At 42.9% G+C, this 27,963-nt stretch overlaps 1 protein-coding gene across 1 annotated transcript; it reads right to left on the bottom strand.

Moving 5' to 3' along the window:
- Positions 1-564: 564 nt before the first annotated feature.
- Positions 565-27,962, bottom strand: ITIH2 (inter-alpha-trypsin inhibitor heavy chain 2). The gene is made up of 21 exons (XM_054292443.1): positions 27,879-27,962; positions 26,224-26,298; positions 20,699-20,734; positions 19,800-19,972; positions 18,173-18,277; positions 17,683-17,845; positions 17,081-17,188; positions 16,183-16,311; positions 15,411-15,527; positions 14,018-14,186; positions 12,261-12,386; positions 11,121-11,302; positions 9,641-9,826; positions 8,563-8,702; positions 8,177-8,349; positions 7,002-7,136; positions 5,122-5,235; positions 3,253-3,451; positions 2,672-2,844; positions 1,674-1,785; positions 565-805 (listed from the first exon to the last, which is right to left on the bottom strand). The coding sequence occupies exons 1-21, from the start codon at positions 27,960-27,962 to the stop codon at positions 658-660; spliced, it is 2,847 nt and encodes a 948-aa protein (XP_054148418.1). The 3' UTR covers positions 565-657.
- Position 27,963: the final 1 nt, after the last annotated feature.

The raw sequence follows: 27,963 nt of genomic DNA on the forward strand, positions 1-27,963 counted from the left end.
TCTGATGTTGAATTTTCACAAAAGGGCTGGAGGCTGTCTGAGACTCATCTAACTAATTTCTCACTAATATAGCAGCAACAATTATTGCAAGGACCCTCCTTATCACTGGTTAATCCATCTTTAAATACTGGAGACTGCTCCAGTATTTGACACCCATTCCAGACCCACATTCCTTCTTTGTTGAATTTCCTTTACTTATTACACATCCTTCTTTTTGCCCAGTTCAACACTGTATGAACTTATATTTTCTCCAGTAGTCTGGAAACATAAAGGTGTAAGTATTAAATACATATTAAATATTATATTAATACATATTAAATCTGGTTGTGTGTGTTACCCACACTGCAGGAGCCACAACACTGTTCCACCTCTACTATGAAATGGAGATTAGAAAATAGTAGAAATTTTTAATGGAGTTTACAGCCTATTAAATCAGACACAGCAAGTGAAAGTCACCTCCTCCAACCCAGCACGTCACTTTATTACAGATTTAATTTCTCAGCAGGAAAGGGAGTTTACATGTCTTTGAAACCCCAATAAAACAAAACAAACAGTGGTGGGGTCACCTCCAGTCACCCTGGTGTGACAGCTGCTGCTCAGAGGAGTTGTTTGGGCATGAAGGAGCAGATGGGAATGTTTTGTACTAAACTGGAGCATTCAGGGTTTCTTCATGAAGCTGTAGAGGTGGGGGACCAGGTAATCCCTGTAGTGGCCATCTATGAAGCCTTTGCCACTGTTGTGCACAAACCAGCACAGCACGTCTGTCCCCAGCACACGGTCTGTCCTGTAGTCCTTCTGCACACCCCTGCAGGGAGAGGACAGCCAAAGGAGGGTCAAACATGGCAAAGAGACACAGATATCCTGCTCTGCCAGAACCCAGGACATCCCTCTGGCTGTCCTGGAGGACTCGAGACCCTGCCAGGGGGCTCAGAAACCTTGGCACAGAGCCCAAGGCACCTGTGACTTTGGTCTTGACCCATGGAAAAAATTACCAACCTTATATGAGGATTTACAAGCCACGAAAGTTTAAGTAGAATGATAGTGAATTTATCACCAGGTGAAAATGTAGAATTTTGGGGTTTTTAGAATGGGGGTCCAGGAGGCAAGATGGAGGAATCTGGGCATGTCCAGTCTTTCTCCTTCTTCTTCCCGGCCTCCATCTTCTGCTGTGATGTTGGCACTTTTGGATTGGTTTAGAGTAGAGACAGACTGTCTCTACATAGGTGATAGGTATTGGGAAATTATTGTAAATAACATACACATAGTTTTTAGTATAAAAAGATAACACCACCCCGAGGGTGGCCAGAGTGCCTCTGTCTGTCCTGCTGAGCAGACCTCAGCAGGCCAGAGAAAGAATGTTATAGGTAAGAAATAATAAAAACCTTGAGAATGAGAATAGGAGAATCCTGACTCTTTCTTTGACTGCTGGGCTGGGTAAAAGAGACTTTCTAGCACATCTTGGGGTCACTCTGACCAGCAGAAATTCTGTGACTGCTCAATATTGCTACTGTGGGGAGAGGTGTCTTCCACCAGCAGGAAGTGGAAATAACCACGAAATGCAATTAATTTTACAGTTCTGTGAGCTCATGGGCCTATTCTGGAGGGTTCCAGGCTGGGCAGCTCCAAGGACAGAACTGATTTAGAAAGAGAGCAATAAAGCACATGAATCCTACCTGGTAACAGTGAGCTTGTTGCCCTTCACTTCCATGATGGCTTGTGGTTTCTCTGGAGCTTGCCCAGGTGTTTGGTGGTGGATTGACACTTCTGGTTCAGACACAAACTGACCTGGACAGGGAGAGTTTAAGGCTGTTTGTGTGCCCTGACCTTTGAAGCTCCATGTCAGCTGCTGCCAGGCACTTTTGGAAAATCAAACCAGCTCCAGCAGGCAAACCAATCCTGCATGGACCATGGGGTACCGTCTCTAGACAATCAGGAAAACAACCTCTGCTCCTCAAAAGGAGTTCTGCATGGGTCCAGGACTCAGAAGGTAGATTTGCCTTATGAACTGAGGCTTTGTTTTGTTTTATACCACTGCCAAAAAGGGCTGTCATTTAGGGAAGAGCTGATTACAGATGTTTGCACAGAAATCTCCTCAGAAATTTTTGAGGAGTTTGTTTCGGTCTTTTTATTTTCAACATGCAGCAGTTTAGTCACACAGGTAAAGTCCTGTCAGTGTCACCAAATCTAGCCAGGTCTGTTTTGAAAACACCCTTCCCAGCTGAAATAAGGAATAATCTCCTGGTCCCTGATGTTCCACTATGTCCTTGGGGCTTCCAGGACACTACAGGAATTTCCCTATTCTCTTTTTGAATGATTTCCACAGCTTTTCCATCAGGACACAGTCACCAACAAATTGACAGCATGAAGGTGTGCCAGGAGATGTTTAGGCTGGATATTGGGAAAAGGTTCTTCACTCAGGGGGTGGTTGGACAGTGGAAGAGGCTCCCCAGAAAGTGGTCACAGCGCTAAATGAGAGTTAAGGAGCATTTGGAAAATGCTGTCAGGCACATGGTGGGATTCTTGGGAATGTTCTGTGCAAGAGCTGGACTCCTTTAGGGTCCCTTCCAACTCAGGATATTTTATGCCTGTGATTCTGTAAAATTCCCTCCAAGTCTAGCAAAACCCCTTCCTAGTACTCCACCATTCCCACTGCCTGGCCCCCAGCCCTTACCTATCAGCCCGTGGGCTGCAGGAGAGAGCTGGTTTTCTGGGGGAATGTAGATCCCCAGGAAATCAACATTCACGGGGTGTTTCTTCCACACACGGTGCAGCAAAACCATGAAGGACATCTCCTTCCCCACAGTGATGGTAACGTTGCTTTCTCTCTTCACAGATATGAGGAGCCTGGCAGAGAGAGACCAAAAGGGCAGGGTCAGTTTATCTGCCCACACAACAGCTGCCAGCCCCTTGAGATTCACCCATCCAGAACAGTCCCACAGGGATGGCAGGTATGTCAGAGGATCCATTAAAAGCCCTGAGCCTTAAGAGTGGTACCCAAAATTCTGGCAGGACAGTGCCTAATAAACAGACACTTCACCCCCATGCTGAGGCAACCTCATTTCCCCTGCAAATTTAAGCTCTTTCTACAGTGAATAAAGATTTTGGATGTGGTGCTGTTGCCTAAACAGTGCTGTAGGGTGTCCAGCATGTCTGACAGCTGCAGGGAAAGCTCTCCTGGATGATGTGAATTATGGCATAACAGGGTATCTCAAACAGAATTAGGTGGGAGCAAGTGAAGAATGCTCGACTCACTGTTTGCGGATGACGTGCCCCGTGTCAGCCCAGCTCAGTGTGATGGCATATGAGCCATCTTTCAGAGTGATCTTTTCTGTGCTTATCTCCACTTTCAGGCCCTTCTTTTGGAAATAAAACCCAATCTTGCCAAAGTATGTGTTGAGTTTCTTATTCTCTGCTTTCTTGGCGCCGACGAGCTGCCCATTGACCACAACTCCTGTGAAGAGCAGAGAAGGAAACGTTGCCTCAGTCTTGGAGCACTGCCTGGAGATTTGGAGTTCTGATCTCAACAGGGAGCACCATGAGACCAACAGAAACAGGAACCCTTCTGACCCCGTTTTTCTCATTTTTCCAGCCAAGAGAAGAGAATAATTTATTAAATTGCCTCCTGATGCTACTGTTCATCCCTGTCTGAATTCAGTCCATCCCTCTAGGTGTCCAGAGTTGCTGAGGACCCCACTGTGGGGTTCGGAGACCCTGGCACACAGCCCAGAGCACCTGGGGATTTGATTTTGACCCTTGGAACAAGTTAACAGCTTTGTATGAGGACATGAAAGTCACACAGGTTTGAATGGTGTAATAACAAAATGATCACAGGGTGAAAATGTAGATTTTAGGATTTTTGGTATGGGGATTACAGGGACAAGATGGAGGAATTTGGGCATGTCTAGCCTTTCTTTCTTCTTCTTGTTCTCCATTTTCTGCATTGATGTTGGCACTTTGGGATTGGTTTAGAGTAGAAGCTCACTGTCTAATATAAGTGATAAGTATTAGGAATTAAGTGTAAATATGTTATACGTAGTTTGTAGTATAAAAGGGCAACATCACCTTGGGGGCAGTCAGAGTGCCTGTGGCTGCCCTGCTGAGCAGAGCTCCTCTAGGCAGAAAGAAAATCTAGTAGATAAGAATTAATAAACAACTTCAGGACCAAAAACTGAAGAGTCCAGACTCGTTCTTCATCTGCACGGGCCAAAACAGAGACATCCTGCAAATCTCAGGGCAGCCATTATCAACCAGCTACCTGAGACATCTCTTAGCACAATAATCTGGTGGGAATTGCTGTTAGATCTTGCTGGGATGGGAGCAAAACCCCTTCAGGTGTAGTGTAAGGGATGCATAGGACAAGAGGAAGTGGCCTCAGGTTGTGCCATGGGAGGTTTAGATTGGATATCAGGGAAAGTTTCTTCACTAAAAGGCTGGTCATTGGAACAGGCTGCCCAGGGAAATGGTGGAGTCACCATCCCTCAAAATGTTCAAAAATCCTGTGGATGTGACGCTTGGGGGACACATTTTCCTGGTGGGGTTGGCAGTGCTGGGTTCAAATTTGGACTTGATAATCTTTATGATCTTTGCCAACTCCAACTGTCCTGTTATTCCATGATCTTGGCACCTTTCCCTGTGTTTGGCCATCCTCACAGTGACAGGGTTTCCCCAGTAGCTCACTTCTACTCTGAGTTTCACCTTGTTTCTGCAGCCTCTTGTCCCTTAGCTGTGCACCTTGGAGACGTGCAAGGCTTCACCTCCTGATCATTTGGTTGATAGTACCAACAAGACCCACCATGGATCCACCACTTCTTTTTCTAAGCTTGGCCAAACCCAGCTGCCTCAGCCTCTCCCTCTCTGTCCTTTGCTCCAGCCCCAAATTCATCTTGATGGCCACCACTGAATTCAGCCCAGTTTGTCAACATCTCTTCTGTACTGGCAAGGCCCAAACTGGACACAATACTCCAGATGTGGAGGGAAACAGCCATTTTCCTCAGCTTGCTGCTCACACTCCTGCCAGCACACAGTCCCCCCTATAGGCAATTCCCTTGGTCCTTCTAAACACCTTTCAGAGCCAAAAGAAAAAAATTGTGCTGTAAAATAAGCCGCGTTTTACTCCCTTACCAGTGCCAGGGTCAGAAACCAAGTTTAGGATCTTCCCAGGTTCCGAGTTGATGTTGAAGCAGATGTTCTTTTGGCTCTTGGGCAGGTGTATGGTGAAATGTGGGTCATTGTCCACTGAAACACACAAAAAAACAATTGTGAGAAGCAGGTCGGCACCTGCTCTGGAGGGGAGAGACAAAAAAGCTTTTCAGAAGGATTTTGAAGCACTTTTTGGGGTTCCCCATAGTAAAATGAGGGCCCTTTCCATCCTAAGTTCTCAGATGCTCCTCACAAAAGGCTCTCAGACATTTCCTCCTCATACAATTCCCTGGTTTAAGGGAAGGAAGTGACATTCCTGGTTTGAGAGCTGCCAATGCAGTGATGCCAGGTAAAAACACATCCTGCCTACTAATCCCACTGAGGAATACAATCCAGGACTAGTTCTCACAGTATATTTAACAACCTGTAAAAAATCACTTGTTTTTAAAATTTTAAAAGTTTAATAGTAATAAAATCGTTAAAAAAATAGTAATACAATTAGAGTAATAATAATTTGGACAATTTGAATTAGGACAATATGAGACAATAGATAAAGAGTTACAGACTCTTTGTCCAGGTATCTTTTCTGGGCAAAATAAGCCCAAAAAAGGACCCACATTAACAGAGGATTAACCCTTAAAAGCAATAACCTGTTGCATATTCATACACCTCATACATGATGCATAAATTCCATTCAAACAGAGGATTCTGTCTGGTCATCATCAACTTCTTCCTCCAAATCCTAACAGCACCTTTGAGGCAGGAAGAAGTTTGTTTCTCCTGATAAGAGGGCAATAAATTCTCTTTCTCTGAAAGATTCAGGTGTCCTGTGGCGGCTGTCTCACCGCGAGTCCTTTCTTTAGAAAAATTATCCTACATGGCATAGTTTCTATTTTAACATTTTTTATAACCTAAAACTATATTTACCACACTACTTAAGAGATTTAATACAGCATTACTTTCTAACACAACACATATAATATTCATTTGAATATTTGCGAAAAGCGAACCATAAAATATGCATTTTTCACACAACCTGATAGGATTGGGCCCCACAGAAATTCATATGCCCGTTAAAATTTCCCTCAAATGAAACAAACATCACTGAAGGCAGCTGCTTCCAGCCTTGTCTTGCAGTGCAGAGCTCTGCCCAGCTCCTGCTGGGTTGGTGGTGTCTGGCATTTCCCTGTGCTGAGAAGTAGTTTGAGAGCTCTTTGTGAAATCACTACATAAATACACACATCTCACAGAGAGTTATTGTAGCGAAGCCGTGTTTATGGGCAGTGGTTCTCACAGCTGGCTTGCTCAAATAAACTGCCACTAAACTGTGGCAAAGGCCCAAGAGTTAACAGGATCCATCAGTCACCAGTGCACTCAGAGATTTTTATCTGCCAGGGAACATTTATCTGCCATTTACAACAGCAGTAACTCCACAATGGCTTTCATCTGTCATTTACAATGGAGGCAACTTTGCTACTGCAGAGAAGCTAAAGTTGAGCTCAGCAAACAGCCCCAGCCCCTGGGAAACACACATGAAGAGCTTGTGAGGTCACTTAAATATTTTAGATCCTATTAGCATCCAAAATAGTTTCATCCTTGTAGCTTACAGCATATTTTTACAGGTTCATCTATTCTAAATCAAAATTACTCCATGATTTATAAAGAACAAGCTTGGGTTGCAAGGGACCTTAAACAGCATCTTGTTCCAAGCACCCTGCCAGGGACAGGGACACCTTCCATTAGACCAGGCTGCTCAAATCCCATCCAGCCCAGCCTGAAACACTTCAGGGATGGTGGTGAGTGGCTAGGGGATGAGTGTTGATGTGTCTGGTGCTCTTGGTAGAGAAATGCTGTGGTTTTACCTCTGTTGATTGTCAGAGAGGACGTAGGCGAGCCCCTTTGCTCAGGCATGAAGCTGACTGGCACAGCTGTGACATTGGCCCAGGGTGGGATCCCTTTGTTGTTATTGGGTGCATTTGGAGTTAATCCCAGGGTTCCTGTTACAAGACAGTCACAATTAGGGTCCTGTAAGTGCTGACATATTTAACAGTGTAAGTTTTAGAACATCTGCAGTAGATCAAAGCTTGATGTTGTTATTATACCAATATAAAGCAGGTGCAACACCATTTACAACGAATTTGTGTACTGTCATAAAGTTGGATTTGCTCCAGTGTCTTCACCAATGAAATATGACTTAAGAAGGTAGATAGCTCACCATAAGTTAGCAGTGAAGAAATGGAGCCTGGCTTTTTATCTCTCATTCATGAGAGCACCTCCCACTTTAGCAAAGCCTCCAAGGTAAGGCCTGAAGTGTTTTGCCAATAAAAAAAGCTGACTTTTAAAATTTCAGCATATGGTAAAAGCTGACTTGGGTCCTGAGTTTGAGGTGCCTGAGAAAAGACAGGACTCTTCCTGCATGCTCTGGGATGACCCATGTGAATAAAGGTTTCAGAGAAGTGCAATAATTTAATATCTGTGACCATGTTCTTCCTTCCATGATGGAGACAGGACAAAGTAACTCGTCCTGTCTCTCTCCCATTCAGTTCATAAAGCAACATGATCTTAAACAATCCATGAAACTTGGTTTGTTTGATGTGCTGGGCTGACATTCACATCTGCTGACCCTGCTGTGAAGAAGAGTAAGAGGAAAGAGGAGTTATCATGTTATTGCAAAGCTCCCATACCTTCTCAGTGATTTCTGATGGGCAGCTCGTCACAGCACAGCTAACAAACCCCAAGTCACTCCTCACCCAGCTAACCCAGTCTTTTATAGCCCTTATCCTTATTGGACACCGTTGTGGCCTGTTAAGGGCAGGCCTGTTCCCAATCTTTGGTGATTCTACAGCTGCAGCTCCTCAGGAGTGACATTACCTTCTGCACTAACTTTATTTTCTTACATTCTATCCCCCCACAGAGCTGGGGGAGAATAGCAGGGCTGAAGATTGCACAGGTCACATCTCTGTCAGCATCTTTATCCTTGATTCCCTAATTCAGACCAACATGAGAGACACAGTAATGGTCAGAGTGAGACACTGACCTGGGCAGCAGCCCTTCCTGGGGTCTTTGGGCTGGTCTGCCAGCATTATCTCATCCTTCTCAGCATTCTCTATCAGCATGGCCGTGAAGGGGGTGACGATGTGATGGTCCAGAGACATCTGCAGGATGGATTTGGTGATGTTCCTCTTCAAAGCAGCGGTGGGGGCTGCGTTTCTGGGAGGAAACAGGAGCAGAACTCCTGGTTAGCAGCTCTACAGGGCAGCTGCCATGGCAGTGGCATGGAAGGGTCACAGAGCCAAGAGGAAAGGCTGAGGGGGTTAATCCTGAGCTGTTCCATGGCTCTCACTCAGGCCCCATAAGGTGAATTCCCACCATTTCATTCCCTCAGCCCCACAGCCAGGCCTGTTTGAGCACATTGCTCCTCACCTCTCTGCCATCATCTGGTTCACAGTCAGATAGGCCCACAGCTTCCTGGTGAAGTCAGGATCTGCATATTTGTCCTTCTTCATGAATCCATCCAGCTCTTCAACATCTCTCAGGGTTTCCATGACGAGCTCTGCATTTGCCTGTGCAGAGAGAGAAAAAGATGAGGGATGGGAGCCAGGAGAACAGGGTGCCATGAATTCCCCTCTTGGTTGGTGTAAGGACCCACTCTGGCCCTGCCCGTGGTCAGTTCCAGATCAGAAAGTCCCAGCACTGTTGGCCTGACTGCAGTGGACAGGGAAGGTGTAGCAGGAGGTCCTTCTGCTAAAGACACTTCTGTGGCAGTGGATTAAAGTAGTTCAAGGAGCCCAAGAGGTGCTACCTCATGCCAAAAGAGGCTCTTGACAGAGCTCTGTAATCCTCTCCTCAGGCTTTTTCACATCCAGTTCCACTGAAGAACACCAACCACACTCTGCTTTCTCACACAGGCCCTTTGACTGCACTGTGCTTTGGCAGGAAAAAATACTGAAGATGGTTGGGTTTTTTCCAACAGCTGACAAATGATAACTCCTAAACCCTGTAAGAGTGCAGATAATTGTTCCTCCTCAGAAAGAAGGGTCTCAATGTAATATTCCCATCCCATTCCACCTGGAAGAGCTGCCCTGAAAACATGGGGAAAGGCTCATCACACATAATATAAACACATCAAAGGGCAGTGCTAGGACTTGATATGGTGTAGATCCACCACCTTGAAATCCCTGAGGGTGGGAAGTTCAGTTATGAAACGAGTTACCTTAGGGGATCCCTCCTGCATCTCCACAAAGCATGAAGGAAAACCCATACTTTTGTCTGGATTTAATCTTTTTGGTACATTTATCAGCAGGAAGTTCCTCTGGCAGGCTGCAGGAAGGGGCTGTGCTCAAAGCTATTGTGAAACACTGTTGGAAAAATCTCCCCATCCAGACCCCAAGAGGACAAAACCCTCCACTGGGCATTAACCTTCAGCAGGGAGACTGCCCACAGGAGGGAATGGAGCAGCCCAAACGCCCTGGGCAGGTGTCCCAGGGACACCTTCACTCACTGCAGTCGCGGTGACGATGCTCTCCAGGTGCTGCAGGTTCTCTGTGTCCACCTTCCCAGCCACCACGATCTCTGAGCCACCAAAGTAGTTGTGGAAGCTGCTCTGGGTGACATCTGACACTGACTCCTGGGGGTAGTTGAACTGAATCTTCCTCAGGAGCGGGGTGGAGACCTGGTTGTAGAAATTCTGAGAGGGAAGGAGGCAGAGAAGTGAGTTCGAAGTGATTCTCTTGCAAGGCCACTCTTACTGAAAGGACAGCAGGTGACAAAACCTGGAGCCCTAAGGAGCAAGAGGGAATTTCTGTCACCATCACATTTTCTGAAAAATCCTCTTTGTCCAGGATTCTTCTCCTGGGAAGCTGAGAAGCCTCAGTGAAAAAGGAAAACAATATTATCGCATTTGCTTCTCCTGTGTTTTGCTGCTTTGGAATGTGGTTTGGAGATTGTTTATCCAACAGGTGGTTGTTTGATTGGTTTCATGTGAATTATTTTGACTTAATGACCAATCAGGGTCAAGCTGTGTCAGGACTCTGGAAGAGAGAATCACGAGTTTTGATTATCATTCTTTGTAGCCTTCTGTCTGTATCCTTTCTCTATTCTTTAGTATAGTTTTAGTATAGCATAATATAATATAATATAATATACTATACTATAATATAATATAATGTAACGTAACGTAATATAATATGTAATATAGTATGTAATATAATATAATACAATATAATATGTAATATAATTTAATATAATATAATATAATATGTAATATAATATAACGTAATGTAATATAATATGATTACATAAAATAATAAATTATCCTTCTAAGAACATGGAGTCAGATTCATCATTTCCTCCTTTGTCCCAGGGACCGAGCAAATACCACAAATTTCCTCATCTCATTGAATGCAGACTTCTTCATACTTGGCACAGCTTTAAGGGGGTACAGCAAGAATATCTGGTGAAAGTCAAAGGATGGGGCCTGAATCTCACACACATCTCTGGGCTACTGTGTAAGACACACAGCTATTCCCCACCTAATTCTTGTATAGATGGTGAAATCAGGGCACAGTAACAGTATAAGAATGCCAGAGTTTGACCAGCAGCAATTCCTGCTCACTGATTCGGAGCCAGAGCTAGAGTTGAACTTGTTCTTGCATTGGCTAAGTCTGGATTATGATTTACCATTTATATAGAGAGTTTTTGTTAGTGATGAAATGGCCTAAAGTAACATCCAGGCCTTAATTTTAATTCAGAAAACATTTTTTTATAGTCAAGGCTGCTGTATAGAATATTAATCCTACACAGGGAAGTAATGTATTATAGATATCACTGAAACTGTAACTAGGACCATTTAAACTGAAATATGTTTGATATCTTGCAGGACTCTCCAGAAAAAAATGATGGGTTTTGAGAACTTCTTGCTAGTGGAGCTACAGCTGTGAACAGAATAGAAGAGTTTCAGAGGCAATGAGGAAGAAACTCACCTTCATTTGGAGAGAAGTCTCCTGGTTTCCAAAAATCCTGTGGGCCATGCCGCGGTTGTCGGTTGCGATCCTCTGCAGGAAATCGTAATCCACATCAAACCCAATCCCGAGGCAGAAGAGAGAGAACTCATCCTTGATGCTCTGCTTCACGTTCTTCTGGATAGTTGTCAGCTTCAGCTCACCTTGGAGACACAGAAAGGGTGACATTCACCTGAGCAACAGCAAAGTCTCCATCAAGGTGAACTCTCCCTGTGTCTCTGGTTCTCTCTGGATATCAGGGAAATCCAAGCTCAGTGCCAGATTTCCATTGCCTACAACAACATTCGAGCTTCTCCTGGATAGAGATTAACAAAGTGTTTGCACTGAAGACAATACTTTTTGACACTTTTTAAAAATATGATGTTTTTTTCATTGTACATCCAGGGCTCTTAGTCTCTTTCAATCCTAGAGGGATTTGAAATTCTAGAACATCTAGAGTTCTCCCAAAATTAGTGATTCAAGATCTCTGCAAATTGAGCCATCCCCATGAAGACTTTATTCTGTTTCTCATACTTAAGATGTTTAGAACATTTAGACTTATTTTAAATGGCAGAATTTTTGGACCTGACTTCTTCAAGTCAGCAATTGCTTTGACCTGTACCAAATCCAATCCAAATTAATTTGCTTTCCACTCTCTTTTCCTGCTTTTGATGTTATGCTTGTGACTCCACAGATCTGTGTGGGCTAAACTCATAGGAAGAGGAAATTTTTGTACAATCATAGGATCATAGAATGGTTTGTGTTAAAGGAACTTCAGAGATCATCCAGTTCCAATCCCCCTGCTATGGGCAGGGACACTTTCCACTAGACCAGGTTGCTCAAAACCCCAATTTCTCGAAGATTGTTTTGATTACCTGTCCTACAGGACTTGTGCACTTCTGTAAATTGCAAAAAAATCATAACTTGCACAACAAGCTGCTCATCTTTCTAAAGCTTCTGTGCAAAGCCCCGTGGCACTTCTAGCACTTGGCAAAAGGGCAGCAGAAGGCATTGGAAGAAAGATGAATGGAATTTTTTAAACTTACTGCCAAATTGTCTACTTGTTGCTTTTCTCAGGCTTACCCCACCAGCCTTTCCTGTCACCCAAAGCAGGATCCTTACCTACTGTTGGATCTCCATCAGATACCAATACAATCATGGAAACTGAGTTTGGGTCCAACATGCCTAAACTTTTGGCTTCGTTCAGGATGAAAGTGGCTCGGAGAAGAGCTTCATTGATATTTGTGCCTGTCAAAGACACAGTGAAGAAAACAAGCTTTTTATTCTTGCTGAATCCAGATCAGTTCTAAGATTCTAGTGGAGTTAAGAGGGACAAGAGTTGAGATCAAAGCACTAAACCCCCTCCTTTCTGATGTTTAGGTACACCTTTCTGCACTCTGGTTCCCTTTTTCATCCCAGGCTGTCTCTTCATGAGGCTCCTCCACTCCCCCTCACTGATTCCAGTGTGACCATTTGTGGTGTTGGGAACTCCTTGGTGTGGGAAGAATTACTGGGTTTGCAGAGAGGTGATTGAATGAGAGCATGGAAAAACTTCCTGTTCTGGCCATCAGCCCATTCCTTGGACAAGAGGAGCTGTATGTTTGCTGAGCTTATCTAAGGTTTGATTTGTGACACAGAAGGAGCAGAGTAAGAAATTAGGATGAGAGGAACAGAAATCTGAAGGCTGAGCAGTCAGAAAATAGGTAACTTTTTTTGTCAAGAAAGAAATAAGTCAGCAGCTCCAGAGACAAGTTAATAAAATGCTGCATTTAAACTGGCTTTGCTGGATGGGAGCTGATCTCTAAGCTTATCTGTCAACTCTTTTGGGGTAACAAAATCAGTCACTCATATATAGAGCTTGGTTTCCTATTTCCAACATACTGATGATTTTGGACAAGTCCATAACTTCATGTTCATTGTAGTGAAAACTTCTGGAGATGAAGCTACCACAGCACCAGAAGGCTCTGGTTTTAGGGAGAGTCTCTCCACACTCCTGATGCACAAATAACTGAATAACAAATCCAGAACTGCACTTCAGAGCGTGGCAGATTAAAATCATCGTAAGCTCCTTCCAAAGATCTGTGCAGCTGAAAAAGGCATCTGTCCTTGTTTATCAGACAGGGAATGAAAGCACAAAAAGGATAAACCGTTTGCCCACATGGCCTTTAGTGGCTCATTGGATCTTGAAGGTTGGAAACGACCTCTCAGATAGAACCCAACCATTAACCCCAGCCCACCACTAAACCATGTCCTTAAATTCCTGCAGCTGTTTCTTGTAGGATTTGTGGCCCAGCCCCTTCCCCAGCTCTGTTGCCCTTCTCTGGACATGCTCCAGCCCCTCAATGTCCATCCTGTAAAGAGGGGCCCAAAACTGAACATGGAACTGGAGGTGTGGGCTCACCATGCCCAGCACAGGGAGGGTCACTGGCTGGTCCTGCTGGCCACACAAGTGCTGATCCCAGCCAGGACACCATTGGCTTTCCTGGCCACTGGGCACACTGCTGGCTCGTGTTCAGCTGGCTGCCAGCCCAGGAAAAATGATTGTGGTTCCCTGCTTAGGGAATATTTCATCTGCCTGTTCATCCAGGCCTATGAGATGGACTTCATCTTTCAGTGATATTTAGGATCTCTGAGGTGGGAGGTAAGATAGATCAAGGCAGCTGTTCTGTGGTCTGTGTTCTATCTGCTATAGAAGGAAATGCAATCCCATCTTCTAATACAATAAACTGCAATTCTTGCTCTTCTTTTAAGCATGTTTTTTCTATTTTGGGAATCAGACTCTGTTTATTAGGAATACTCTGACAGCCTGAAGGCTGTCTGAGCCACCCATTCCTGTGAGATGCAACTTCTGTGAGCACCCTGCAACCAAAAGCTCATACCCCCGTTGGGATGGATTGCCTGGATGTACTTCTTGGCATCTTCCACCTGTGCTGGGGTGGCTGAGACCAGATTGTCCCTCCAGCAGCGGACGTTGTGGTTGAAGTCGATCAGGGAGAACTGGTCAGCAGCACGGAGCTCACTCAGGATTGCCTTCATGGCCTCGATGGTCTGGGAGAAGTTTAAGAGAAGACAGGTTTATGCTTCCTGCTTATGAGAGCCTCTTCTTTACTTGTGACCACAGGAAAATATAAGCCTGTGAGCAATAAGCACATGAGCACTGAAATCCGAGTTAGAATCCGCGGTCCAAATCTCTCTTTTAAAAATTTTTTTTGCACTTCTTGCATAATGTCAAAATTTTCACCAAAGAAACACAGAATAATTGCAATTAGGAAGGATAAATTCATGGCTCAACTTGCAATTAGGAAGGATAAATTCGTGTCTCAACTTGCTTAACTCCTGCTAACATAAAGCGAAGTGAAAGGAAGAAACATTTGTGGTTCAGGAGAGAGCAACTGCTGGACTCAGCTCTGGAGACTTAGCTCTGTCTGCAGGCAGTTGTTTCAGGCTGGCTAACATCTCTTTGAAGATGTGTGATTTAAACAAGTGACAATTAACCTGTATCCCAGTCTTGCAGCACTGATTTCCCCAAGGAAGCAATCTGCCAAGCCTTACTGTTGTGCTCTGAAGGAAATTCAAATACACCTGGATGATCCCCAGCTAATGTTTGTCCAGTCAGTTCTCAAAACCCTTCAGTGACACATGATATACAATCTCCCAAACTCCTCGCTCAGACCTACAGGGTTTTCCCTAATATCTGAGATAAACCTCTCCTGCTGCAAATCCATCTGATTCCATCTTATTCCACCCTGTCTGGAGATGAAAGCCAGTTGATGAGTTTCCCTTTCAGAAAAATTGTTTGCCTATTTGGAGGCTGATTATCTTTCTTGAAGCATTTTCTCTTGCAGACTAAAATATCTTATTTTAACATTTTTTTCCCCTTTATGGGTTATGTTGTCTAAACAATCCTTAGTGGTCTTCAGAGGGCTGTCAACAATTCATCCATGTTTGGAAAGCAGGGATGGAGAATCCCCATTGAGTCTTTCCCAGGATTCAGTATGGAGCATTAGAGAAAAAGGGGTCAGAGCCTTTGCAAAATATCTTGTGATCTGTCCTTTAAAATTTAAATTTAGAGTTAAAATCTGGCACCACCTCTTCCTTAAAACATGGAAGAAGCATTATAAATAACGGGGTAAAATCATGAAGTCTTTAGTTTCAAATATTCTCCAAATTAAACTGCTATTTTTACATGCCAGTGTGGTTCAGAAGTGCATGGTAAAGCACACAGGGAAAGTTGGCAGGACATTCATTTTGCAACAGAAGTCAAACACTTACCTGCTTCATTTTCAGTCCCCACATGGAGCCACTGACATCTATAACAAATAAAATGTTTTTGGGCAGTGGATCAAGATTTTCCGGAGCAAAGAAGTGAATAAAATAGCCATTAAAAATCTGTAAAATAAAATTAAAAAAATCACTATAGAAATGAGCTATAGCAAAGATTTCAGAAAACTCAAGACAGTGACAGAGCATAAAATTCTTATTTTCTCACTGAGTTAATTATTTTTCCCTTTTGTCTCTTTCTCTTCTTTATTGGCCAGTTCTAACTTTCATCTCTGCATGTCTCTGCAGCCTTACACAATTTTTACTCAATAAAGGCAGAGCCTGGTTCTCAAACAACTTCTATGCCCTAGCATAGGAAGGAATGAAAAAAGCTTTGAAAAAAACTGTTCTGCCTGTAATAATTCAACCTCATAACTCAGCTTCATGTTAACATAAAAATAGTGATGTTCTGGTCGTCTCCTTGTGATGTATTGGTACAACATCCAATGACTCCATCCTCTGATTCTACATTAAATCACCAGAGTGCTGCCAGGTATAAAGACACTGGCTCTTGGACATGACAGGAATCTTCTCCTGCTGTACGTAAGCCCATGTCTTAGTCATAAATTAAATAAATCCATTCTGCCCACTTAAAATCCCTCTGTTCTTTCAATTGGATACAGAGCTTGTCCTCATGCTTATTTCCCTGAAGGATGAAGTTTAGCACAGTTTGCTGAAGGACAGAAATTCCTTTATTCACAGTTCTCTGAGCAGCCACACTTACTTCCAGCTCTCCCCCCGTGGTCTCTCTGTTCACATCGTACTGCACCACAAAATTTCCATCCACGGCCGTGGACGAGCACTTGGGGCATTTTCTCTGCTGATCCATTGTTGGCTTGAAGGAAACGTGAGCCTTGGGATGAGGAGAGACCATCAGTCAGCGAGGTGTTGTGGGAGAGGGGGTGCTTGGCACAAAGAGGCTCCACATCTTCATGAATTGTCTGATTTTCACTGATTTCATGCTTTCATTATTTGTGGAAAATGGACTTTGTCACTTCAGAAGAAAAACAGCACTGAGGTTTGCCTGGATTTGTTGATTCAGTAGTAGCAAATGTGACACAAATCACATAAACCATCTACAGCACCAAATATTTCAACTAGAGCTGGGCAAACCATTTCTATTAAGCAACACATTGGGGTTTATTAACATTTTCCTAGCTTAAACTATCCACAATTTTATCAATATTTTTAGTAGGTTTCTAATTGACTTTTCCTCCCCAAACAAAGAGGATTGCCATTTGTCTGTGAATTGAGTAGTAGGAAAATTTTCATTAGTCATGTGACTGATTATGCAGACCTTATGGCATTTTTTTCTGTTTTAACTGGATAACTTGAAATTGCCTGAGAAGACAAGACTTAATATAGACACAGTACCTTGGAAATAATTGGCTAAACTAGGAATGGGGGTGAATTTGAATGTCAGGAAACAATACTTCCTGGCATATTAGTATGGCATTAAAGACAGATTTTGCCACATTTTTGCATGCTTCCAGCAGGAACAAAAAATCACCAGGACTGTGTAGAGTAACTGAAGATTTTGTTGTTTTTTTTCCTGTCTGTGACTGGTTATTTCTTTCTCTCCTTTGAAGATTTTGTGTTTTTTCCAGTCTGTGACTGGTTACCTTTTTCTCTCCCTTGGAGATGGTGGTGATTCCATTGAAGTGATCCCCAAGTGAATTAGGAACGTGCACGTAGCGCAGTCCCTGTGGCTCAATGATGCGAACATCCACCTAAGGGCAGGAAGGGAGGACATTTATTGTGGACAGTGCTTTCCCATCCCTGGAAGTGCTCAAGGCCAGGTTGGACAGGTTTTGGAGCAGCCTGGTTTCGTGAGGAACAAATGTGTCCTGTCCCCAGTTGTAAACACAGCTGAGAATCTCCTGAATCGTGACTGGCTCACGTCAGGACCAAAAAAGCTTTGACATTTTTATACTCTTGTGTAAACTTGAGTGAAGGAAAACAAACTGTACTTGCTATTTATTTGGAACAGTGCTTTTCACAAAAACCCCAACTTCATCAGGTAGTGTCCTATGAGAGCTGATGATCTCTCCAGAGCTGTGATTTGCCTTAGAATCACAGAATGGTTCGGGATAGAAGGGATCCTAAAGTCCATCCAGTTCCAAGCCCCCTGCATGGACAGGATCACCTCCCTGAAAACTGTGGGTGCTTTCTCAGCAAGGATTCACCTGTGGGGCTCTTCCCACACACCCCAGTTCTGCCTCACCTCCAAGTGCTTGGCCAGGCGTCCTGGCTTCACAGAGATGACGTGCTCGTAGGAGCTCAGCCTCCTTCGGATCATTTCGTGGTAGTGAAGCTGGAACTGGATCCTCATTCCTGGGGGCACATTCACTTCGGTTTGGAAGTTTTCCATGTCCAAGGCATTGCTCCTGAAAAATCAGCTGTGGGGTTAGTTTGAGGAAACACAAGGAGAAGGAAAAGCTTCATTGAGCTTTGGTTTAGATTAAGGGTTTTGATTCTAACTGTGGCCTCTGTCAGGGAGCTGCAGTTGTTTGCTAGCACAGGGCGTTTTAGCAAGCTGAAAGCTGAAACACAGTAAAATCCATGACAATTAAATAGCAGAGCTGCTTTAAGTAAGCATTATTCTTTTCTGGATTCCCCCTCATCTATCCCCTCCTGGGATGGGTCTCCTCAGGAGATCTCAGCTCTCCTGTGAGTAAATTCAGTACAAAACCCATATGCCAGAGTGTTTATACCTGACTATTCCAGCAGCCTTGCCTTTGGCTTTTGCTTGAGCATACATTTTTCTGGCTTCAGATTTTTCCCGAATATGGCTGGTAAACGTGATACCATTGATATCCCTAGGAGAGAGAAACACAGGCAGCTTGCAAAAGAAACAACTTCACAATCGAGGACTGTTTCTTCAGTTTACATCAGTGAAATCTAAGCTGGTGGGAAATGAAATAACAAGGTTCTTACTTAACCCCAAAGTAATGAATTCTGATTTTCACTAGAGCTCTATCTTTTTCCCTACCTGATTTTTATTTCAAGTAGCCAGCACCACTGTGCTCTGAGGAGGAGGATCTGCTCTCCTCCAGCTCCTCCACACTTTCCCCATGCTCTGGGCAGGGAAGGCAGTTCCTGATGCCATGGATTGTTTGGAACATGGATCAGGACTTCTCCTGACCAGCAGCCTGGCTGCTGCCTCTCTGAATGGAAACTGAACCAGGCCAGTTTCTGCTCAGTGAGGGCTCTGATTTGGGTCTCTCTCCTTTGATCTGGCAAGGCTTAGTCTATTTGAGACTTTTGTCCATTTTTGTTGATATTGACCAATGGCTCAATAATTACTGGGGAGGAGGACCTGGACAGACAGACAGACTGATGCACGAACCTCCTGAGAAAGCCTGCAAAAATTACACTGAACCTGGAAAATAATAAGAGCTTTTTTTTCACAAATACTTCCTTCCCAGCCCATTGAATGCTTCCAGAAGATGAGGCTGATACCTTAATTTTAATTGGGCCTTGGGACTTCAAAGAGACATGAGTAGTTATTAATTGTTATAAAGTTGCTGGTTGTATGAATATGACACTGACTATGACAATTAGTTTCAAAAGTGAAGAGTTTAAGATATTAAAGTCTGTGTTAAAGTATTAAAGTCTGTATTAAAAACTTTCTGGTACAGAGTTCTAAGGTTCTGTGTAGGAACAGTGGTAGTAGTAGCAATAGTTGTTCTCTGGTATAGAGTCTGATGTTTTTAGTAGTAGTAGGAACTACAGTTTTTTCTTTTTCTTTCTTCTCTTTTTCTTCTTGTTGCTCTTTTTTCTAATACAGGAGGATTTTTATACATAAAACAACTAATCGGCTAAAAGCACGATTCTAAAATATTCTTTCTAAACTAATCTAAACTTAATTTTAATGTGTGAAAGTAGTGCTAGTTTTTACTTTAAAAACTATGTATATAACATTTGTTTCTGTAATTATATTATTTGTTTTCTTAAAAATTTATGTATATAAGTTTATTTATTTATGTGAATATATTTATTCATAAATATATTTATTTATGCATATAGTTCTATCTGTTTTAGACATGTAAGTAAAGCTCTGTTATGTCTTTGTTATGTTTGGAGTTAAGTTATTGAGCTTTAAACTTAGCCTTAGGGCATTTACTAGTTAACACACTTTTTAAAGGTACTTAAAATGTATTTCTACTTATTTAAAATTATAACTTATATTTCTATTTACTTAAAAATTAAACTTATACTTTTAATTCATATTTATGAGGTTTAATAAATCTTTTTTTTTTAAGGTTTAATTAACTCTTGTATTCATCTCTCTCTCTGAGGAACCCAGAGAGGTTTGTACCCCACCTGACCCCTACTTACATGGTAAAGTTGTCAATGAAGGCTCCTTTGGGCACTTGCACATCAAACATGATGGGCTGGGGCCTCCTGGCGTTGTTCACCATCTTGGCTTGGATCATGGTGTTGGCCAGCCTGGATGTGATGGTGGATTGCACCTTGTAGCTGTACAGACCTACCTTGTCATCATCCTCCACCTGCATTTGACAAAACCGCTCCATAAATTTAGGGCATGACTGGAAAAAATGCCCTAGAGGAAAATATCAACCATTTTTGTAGTCTCAGTGCTGCTTTTCAATTGCTGCTCCTTACAATATGGCAGCTAGAGGGGACATGGGCCCAAGTTCAGGACATCTCCGTGTTTCAACTGGAAATTGTGGCAGGATATTCACATGAATATAGTTCATTATAACATTTCAGCTGAAAGAGGGTGTTTTTTAAACTGCAAGGTTTTCCTTGCTTTTTACCATGCAACCAGTCCTTGGAATGACTCTAAGAGTGCAATCCAGCATGGACAGCTACACAGTAATCCTGAACATCATATGATGATGAGGAGAGAGCTCACATTTTCCACAGAAGTCCTAAATAGAGGAGGCTTGAAGCACTGGCTATTGACCTGGTATTGTAAATTGTTAAACCACAGCAGGGGGATAACAGTATTTAAGTGTTTTATTAAGACATTGTCTTTTTCTAATCTGTTTTGATGCTTATTTCTTCACCTTTATCATACCCTTCTCCCTCCAAGAGCAGATGCATCAATAGTATTGTGCAAACAGCACCCTGTTTAAAGAAAATAGGTTAATACCCAACCAGCAGTAAAAACAAGGAACTGAACAAACAGAGGGATTGATTTCCAAAAAAATGGTTAACCAGAAAAACACTTTGTTCAGTAATATTTACCACAGAGGAAGAAAAATACTCACCAGATCTCCATCATACCCCCAGTCAGATGTGCTCCGCTGGAAAAGAGAAACATGGAGGGGACATTTCAGCAAAGCTAAAGCACTGACTGGCTGTTTCAAGGCAGGATCAGTGTCTAAAAATTGTTTTCTAAGATTATGAATCATAAAACAAGGAATTACAGAACTATTAGGTTTGGAAAAGACATCTAAGATCAAGTCCCACCATTAACCCAACACTGCCAGGGTCACTAAACATTTACGTGCTTTTTTGAATGCTTCCATCAGTAGTGACTCCAACACTTCCATGGGAAACCTGTTCCAATTTTTGACAACCCTTTCATTGAGGAGCTGCTCCCTAATATCCAACCTAAACCTCTCCTGGCACAACTTGAGGCCATTCCCTCTGCTCCTGTCCCTGTTCCCTGTGAGCAGAGCCCGACATCCCCAGGCTGTCCCCTCCTGGCAGGAGCTGTGCAGAGCCACAAGGTCCCCCCTGAGCCCCCTTTGCTCCAGGCTGAGCCCTTTCCCAGCTCCATCAGCTGCTCCTCCTCAGGCTTGTGCTTCAAACCCTTTCCCAGCTCCATTGCCCTTCTCTGGACATGAATGAGAATGAGTTTGGGTTCCCAGACAAAGTGTGAATATTCCTTTTGTCTTATTTCATGTATTTCTACGTGGGATGTTGGAGCATGTGATTTCCCAGCTGTGCCTCAGAACCTATCATAAACAGGACAGCTTTCTTCCTCTGCCCTTTATTTTATTTTTAAAGAAAACATTCTCTTTTAGAAAAACATTCTTCCTGAAAGCAATTCACGCTGGCAGAAAGTCATCCTCAGACACCCTTGTTTTTAACAGAAAAGTTCTCTTTGTTTTTCTATGAAAAGTGAAAAAAAATCTCAAACCCCAGACTTCTTTAGCTCTCTTTGTAGCCATTTATATTAGAAAATATTTATGTTTTATATGCAATATGTATAAATTTAAAAACCCATTGTGTAATTGATACTGCATTTACATGCTTGTGCCTATAGAAATTAGTTATGCATGGATTACTGAGAAGAAATTGCTCATTAATGGTTGTGGTTTTCCCCCTGCCCTATGATTTGCTCCATTTGGAAATTTCTATGTCTATGCTGACATCTTGTGGCCATTCAAATAATTCTCTTTAATTCCCAAAAAATCTCCCCTATTTAAGGAATATTTCTGTTTATCCCCTGAAAGGGAACCTGGCTCACCCAGATGCAACTTTTTAATGCAGAGATCTGCTTTTGAGTTATCATCACACCTAGGCCAGCTGAGCTCTCCAGGGTCAAGAGGACCCAAAACCACAGAAGATGCTCATGAAAACATCATTTAATCCAATGGTGTGCTGCAAGATTGCTCTGCAGTTGTTAAATTCACTTGAAGCTATACTATTCTAGGGAAATCTTTTGCTGTATAAGAGATGACGATGTCACAGCAAGTTCATGTTAAAGACATGATTTTAAGGATCTTTTAAAGGCAGATGGAGAGGATTTCTCCCTCCCCGAGAACAAATGCAGGTTTTAATTTTCTGGCTCTAAAGGCTCTGAACCATTCATATTGGGATTTCAGGATATGGAAATATATAACTCTCTAGAGACCCTCTGCAGACTGATCCTGTCACACCCCACAAAATTCATGTACAGTGAATTGGATTTCCACACCTGATAAAGCACCAGGCCATGAAGAGTGATTTTTGGCCCCACACATACCCTTGGCACAAGGAACATCATCAGCTTGAATACAAATTAAGATTAAACCAACATTAACTGAAACAAATTTAATTTTGGAAAGATGAAGACCAAGAACACAGACCAAGATCCTTAGAACACAGGGATTTTGTTTTATTTGGGATTCTTTTCTGGTTCTCAGCTTAGGGCTCCTGACCCACTTTAGGAATGGTGTTTAAAGCTTTCAGGATGCCCAGGTTTCCCTCCTGATAGCTCTTGGTGGAGAAGAGGGGGTATCAGAAGGAGAGGGAGCTTATCAGTGCACATGTAGTGACTGCCAGGGCTGTTGTTAGAGATCAGACATGGCCTGGGCCAGCCATACCCCTGGGAACTCAGAGGCTGCAGAGAGCAGCCACCCCAACAGGCCAGGAGGACAGAGCTGTATCTTTGTCTTCAGGCATCTGAACCCCAGAATCATGGAAACACAGAATCACAGAATGGTTTGGGTTGGAAGGAACCCTAAAGATCCTTTAGTTCCACCTCCCTTGCCATGGCCAGGGACACTTTCCACAAAATCGGGTTACTCCAAGCGCCATCCAATCTGGCCTTGAAGATCCTGCTTCAGGTCTGAGGATCTGCCAATGTGATTATTGACATCAGGGACTTCTGTGGGACCTGAGACAATTTTCAGCATGGGGACTCATGGCTGATATTGGCTTTTAAACCACATCCAGACCTGCTGATCACTGCACAAAAACAGGATCTTGAGCCACATCTCATGCATGCCAAATTGCTAATCTGAATGAAGACAATGTGTGCCTCAGGAAGTATTTGAAGGACAGATGCTGGGCTTTGGCTTCAGATACTGAGATGCATCTTCTCCTGAAACCTGTGCAGGACCCTTCACAGTGATCTTTGTTCAAATCACTATATGGACATTGCACTACATAGTAAAATAAGGAGAGCACAATCACAGATGTTCTGCATTTGACAGAAATTGCTTTTCTACTGGGGCATGAAAAATGTTGAAAAGCAGATGCCCCACAGGAGAAACCAGAAAGAAGAAGTGATCTGCAAGTGTTCAAGGCCAGGTTGGACAGGGCTTGGAGCAGCCTGGGACACTGGAAGGTGTCCCTGCCCATGGGACACATGGGAGGAGAACGGAATTAGATGATCTTTCAGCTCCCTTCCAACCCAAACCACTCCATGTTTCTCTGATTCTATGATCTACCTGGAATGCCCTTCCAGTTCTTTGAGGTGCTGTTCCCTCATAATTCACCTATTTTCCTGTAATTTCCTAAGCAGTTTTTAACACTCTCCAAATCCATTGGAGCATCTTCACACTCCTTTCAGGGGATCCTCACTGTGAGGTGCAAGAAGAGAAATTTCAAATGTAAGGCTTGGCAGATTGTCTTCACAGTGCTGTAGATGGATCCTTGTCTGTTTGGTTCCATTTACACCCTGGCAGCTGGGGGGGTCTCCAAAGAGCTGATTTAGGGGGAAATTCTTCAGTGTGAGGGTGGTGAGGTCCTGGCAGAGGATGCTCAGAGAAGCTGTGACTCCCCCTGGATCCCTGGAAGTGTTCCATGTTGGGTGGGGTGTGACAGTGCTCACAGGGGTCTTTGGATGAGGGAAGAGACGAGGATTTGACTCTATGTTTCAGAAGGCTTGATTTATTATTTTGTGATATTTATATTACATTATAACTATAGTAAAAAGAATAGAAAGAAAGGTTTCCTCTCAGAAAGCTAGCTAAGAATAGAATAAAAAAGAATGATAACAAAAGGCAGCTCTCTCAGACTCTGTCTGAGATAGCTCGGCCTTGATTGGCCATTAATTATAAACATCTAAGATGGGCCAATCAAAAACCTACCTGATGCTTTCTACAGCAGCAGATAACCATTGTTTACATTTTGTTTCTGAAGCCTCAGCTTCTCAGAAGAGAAAAAGAAAAACCTAAGAAAAGATTTGCACAAAAAGATGTCTACGACAGTGGGGCTTGGATCACCCTGGGATAGTGGAAGGTGTGGAAGGTGTTCCTGCCCATGGCAGGGAGGTTGGAATGAGATGAGCTTTAAAATCCCTTTCAACCCAAACCATGCCGTGATTCTATCATTCCATCCTATCTCTTTCCATAAATCTTTCCTGTGCTGCTTCTCTTGGAGGGGAAGCCAGGCAGGCAGAAAAGGAAAAAGGTGAGATCACATCCACCCCTGGACAGGCAGAGACCAGGACCCAGGCCTGGGCAATGTGCTGCAGAACATCCCAGCTCACAGGGTGCCTCACAGGTCTGGACACTTTATCTATCTCCCAAACAGAGATAAGAGCTGTGCACCACCATATAGACGTTCACAAGGTCAGCTGCATTCCAGCCCATGGAAAATTCTGCTGCTGTGGTCACGAGGACCATGGACCCACCTGAGGCACAGCATTTCGGGAATTACTCAGGGGCAAAACAGCAGAATATCTTATCTGTTTCCAGGAAACCATCCTCTGTGTTTAGAGCCAATCAATAGGGTCTGCAGGGAGCTCTGTTCCCTCATTGCCAATGGGCTGGTGAGCTGTTTGCAGGAAAGCATAGTGCTGAAAAAATAATTTGGGAGGCAGCCTTCCTGTGATGATGAACAGGAAATAACTGTGTGCCTGCTGCTGTCTCAAGATGACTTGCACAGTTCGGTTTAATCTAATTTATTATATTTTATTGTGACTCAACTAATACAAGAGGATCTGAGATCTTAGTTTCACTGGTTTGCAAAGATTTATTTGATAGGTAAAGAATGGGAAATGATGTATGGGAATAAAAGCAATAATTGGTATAATGAAACCAGTGGTACAATTGTAAATTACTGCATGCATATGTCTGTGCCTCTGTCTACCCAGAAATTTTGGGAACAGAGGCAACATAATACATATGGCACTGATAGAGACATATTGGAAAGAAATGGTGGCCTGAAGAAGTGCAGCCAGGAGGGATTTCTGTTTGGATCATGATTCAATTATTGAAACACTGGACTGGCAAGTGTGACAAGGCTTGATTCATACTCATGCTAAAATCTGCCATTTTTTTTCCACTGTTGCTCAGGATTTAGGTATCAATGAGTTCCATCCAAAGCCTTAGGATAAAGGAAAATCAGGTTTGCCTGTATGTGATTTGAAAGACTGTGGGAAATCCAACATTACTCAAGATGATCTTTCATTTTCACTACATTGAACAAGCTCAAGAAAAGCAGCACCTGAGCTTGGTGGAGGAAAGGTCCACTCTGATCATCATTTCTTTCATGCAGTGTAATGAAAATTTTAATACATTCAAACAACTGATTTCATGAGTATTATCATTAATTGCTACCAAGTAAAACACAGAAAAACTCTTGAAATCCTTCTCTAAATGTTTCTGTCTCCCAAGCCAACAGACTGAAATAATCTGCAACCCATCAGTGTGCTGCAAACAAATTTTCTTCCCAGGTCTCAGATGCCACCAGCTCATCACTGAGTGTCACTCTTTGACCAGAGTTAAATATGAATGCATGGACTGAACATTCACAGCCTGCACTTGCCAGTGCCTGAAGTCCTTTTCCATTTTCTCATGGAAAAACCTCACCTGTTTCAATGGGATTTTCCCCAGACATGAAGTCAGACAAGTATCTCCATTTTTTATCACCTCAGGAGCACAGAGACAGAACAAAGCTTTGCTGTGCTTAAGGGAGAGCAGCAGTTCTTGTCTCAATGCCAGATAAATGCCCATAAAAACCATCTGGTCCCACATGATTGCACTCTCACAACCCTGGAGATGGGAAAAGACACCTGGAGAGAGCCCCCAGGCATTCTGGCTCCCTCCTCTTTGAAGCATCTCTGGTACTGTACCTGGTACCTGCCATTTCTGGCCCTGGGGCTCGAGGGAAACCCATCCATTTCCAGATCAATCAGGTTTTCCACTTCCTAGAGGAGGGAGAAGAAGAAAGAGTTGCTGCTGCCTTACTGTTTGATTTATCACTTGATTTTTTATTGATTAGCACTTTACAGGAGAGTTCCAAAGGGAATTTACCTCCCCTGGATGCTAATGGGGAGCACAAACCATCTCAGAGCAAAATCCTCACACATTCAGTTTCCCTCAGTGGCCAACCAGCTCTATAAACTCCTGTAAAATCACGACCTTTACCATCACTTTACAGCCTTTCCTTCCGAAACAAGGAGTAATATTTAACATAAAATGAACACAAAGAGCAAGAGGCAGATTATTATCATCAGGATGGGTCTAGCCATGGAAATTACAGCATTTCAGGCACTGATATCACTCAAATAGTGAGATGGGAATCTCACTCACTCAGAAGTTCAGAGAATTTCTGCTCAAACCAGTAGAAATTGTCTCTGGTTTTACACCAATACACCTGAGAACTAAATTTCCCCCAGTGACAGCAGAAGAACATCAGGTCTTTTCCAAGTGCAAAGCTGCACTGATTCATTTACAAGTGTGGGTCACACCACAGCAACACTCTTAATTAAATTTTTTTATGAGCTTTATTTATAGAAGAAATTTAAGTGCATGAGTTCCTTTCCAGCTTGTGTGATAGCATAGCCACAAAGGTTTGCACAAAATTAATTCAAATTGTTTAAGCACATTGATGTTAAATTGATAAGACATCTACAATTAGAAAGAAACACAGGTCTGGAATATTTTTCCTGGGAATTACAAATCCAGTTTTAAAATCTCATTGAGTCAAGAAAAAGGCCATAAAAGTAAAGAAAAATAGGATATCCAGCTCAGTGAAGATTTTTATTGATCCTGCAATGGAAAAGAAAGCCTCATGTCCTCCCTGCTGACTTCACAGGAATATTTCAAAACTGCAACGTGGAAATGGGTGTAGACACCAAATCTGAGTTCACCTGAGCCTGGGGGTTTAAATTTAGACTCAGTTTCTGAGTCAAAGCTATAACTATACTTCTTCTCATCATTGTATTATCCCAATAAATTATGGTCTCTTTTATAAATTCTCTCATCTCTCTGCTGAGGAATGTAAAGTCAATAGGATATTCACTCTGTATTTGAATTCCTGTTAACAAAACCCCAATTCCATACAAAGCTTTGCTGAAGTCCCCAGAGGTTCCATTCACAAAGATGTCTAGGTGCCCTTTTTCTGCTTATTCCAGGGAAACAGGGTATAAAACATGCTGAAGATCTGAGTACAGAAGCCCACTTAATTGCTTAAATGTTTAAACCACACCAGAAAAGGCAACACTGAACTAAGAATATGAAACTGCTTGGACTGAAATTTGGACTTATGCTCACACTCTCTCTTTAATAATATTAAATAGCAATAATAATAAGATTTAATAATATTAAATAAAACATTACAAGTGACAAATGAAGACCAATTATCAGAAATATTTACAGCTGAAAGCAGAAGTACAGCTAAAAGCAGAAGAGAATTGTGGCGCAGTGACCCAGTTCTGCTCCCACTGCTGCTTCCATCCAGAGTTCAGCAGGGAAGGGAGAGCTGGGCCTGCCCCCAAATACTCACATCTGGGATGTCCCCAATCACCAGCTCAAAGCTCCTGACTCCAGAAATGAGGAACAAAACCAAGAAGCTGCTCAGATTCTTCATT

The sequence above is a fragment of the Melozone crissalis genome, unplaced genomic scaffold (assembly GCF_028551555.1).
Source record: "Melozone crissalis strain CALT ecotype California unplaced genomic scaffold, PUWL_Pcris_2 ptg000110l_1, whole genome shotgun sequence".
Taxonomy (NCBI): Eukaryota; Metazoa; Chordata; class Aves; order Passeriformes; family Passerellidae; genus Melozone; species Melozone crissalis.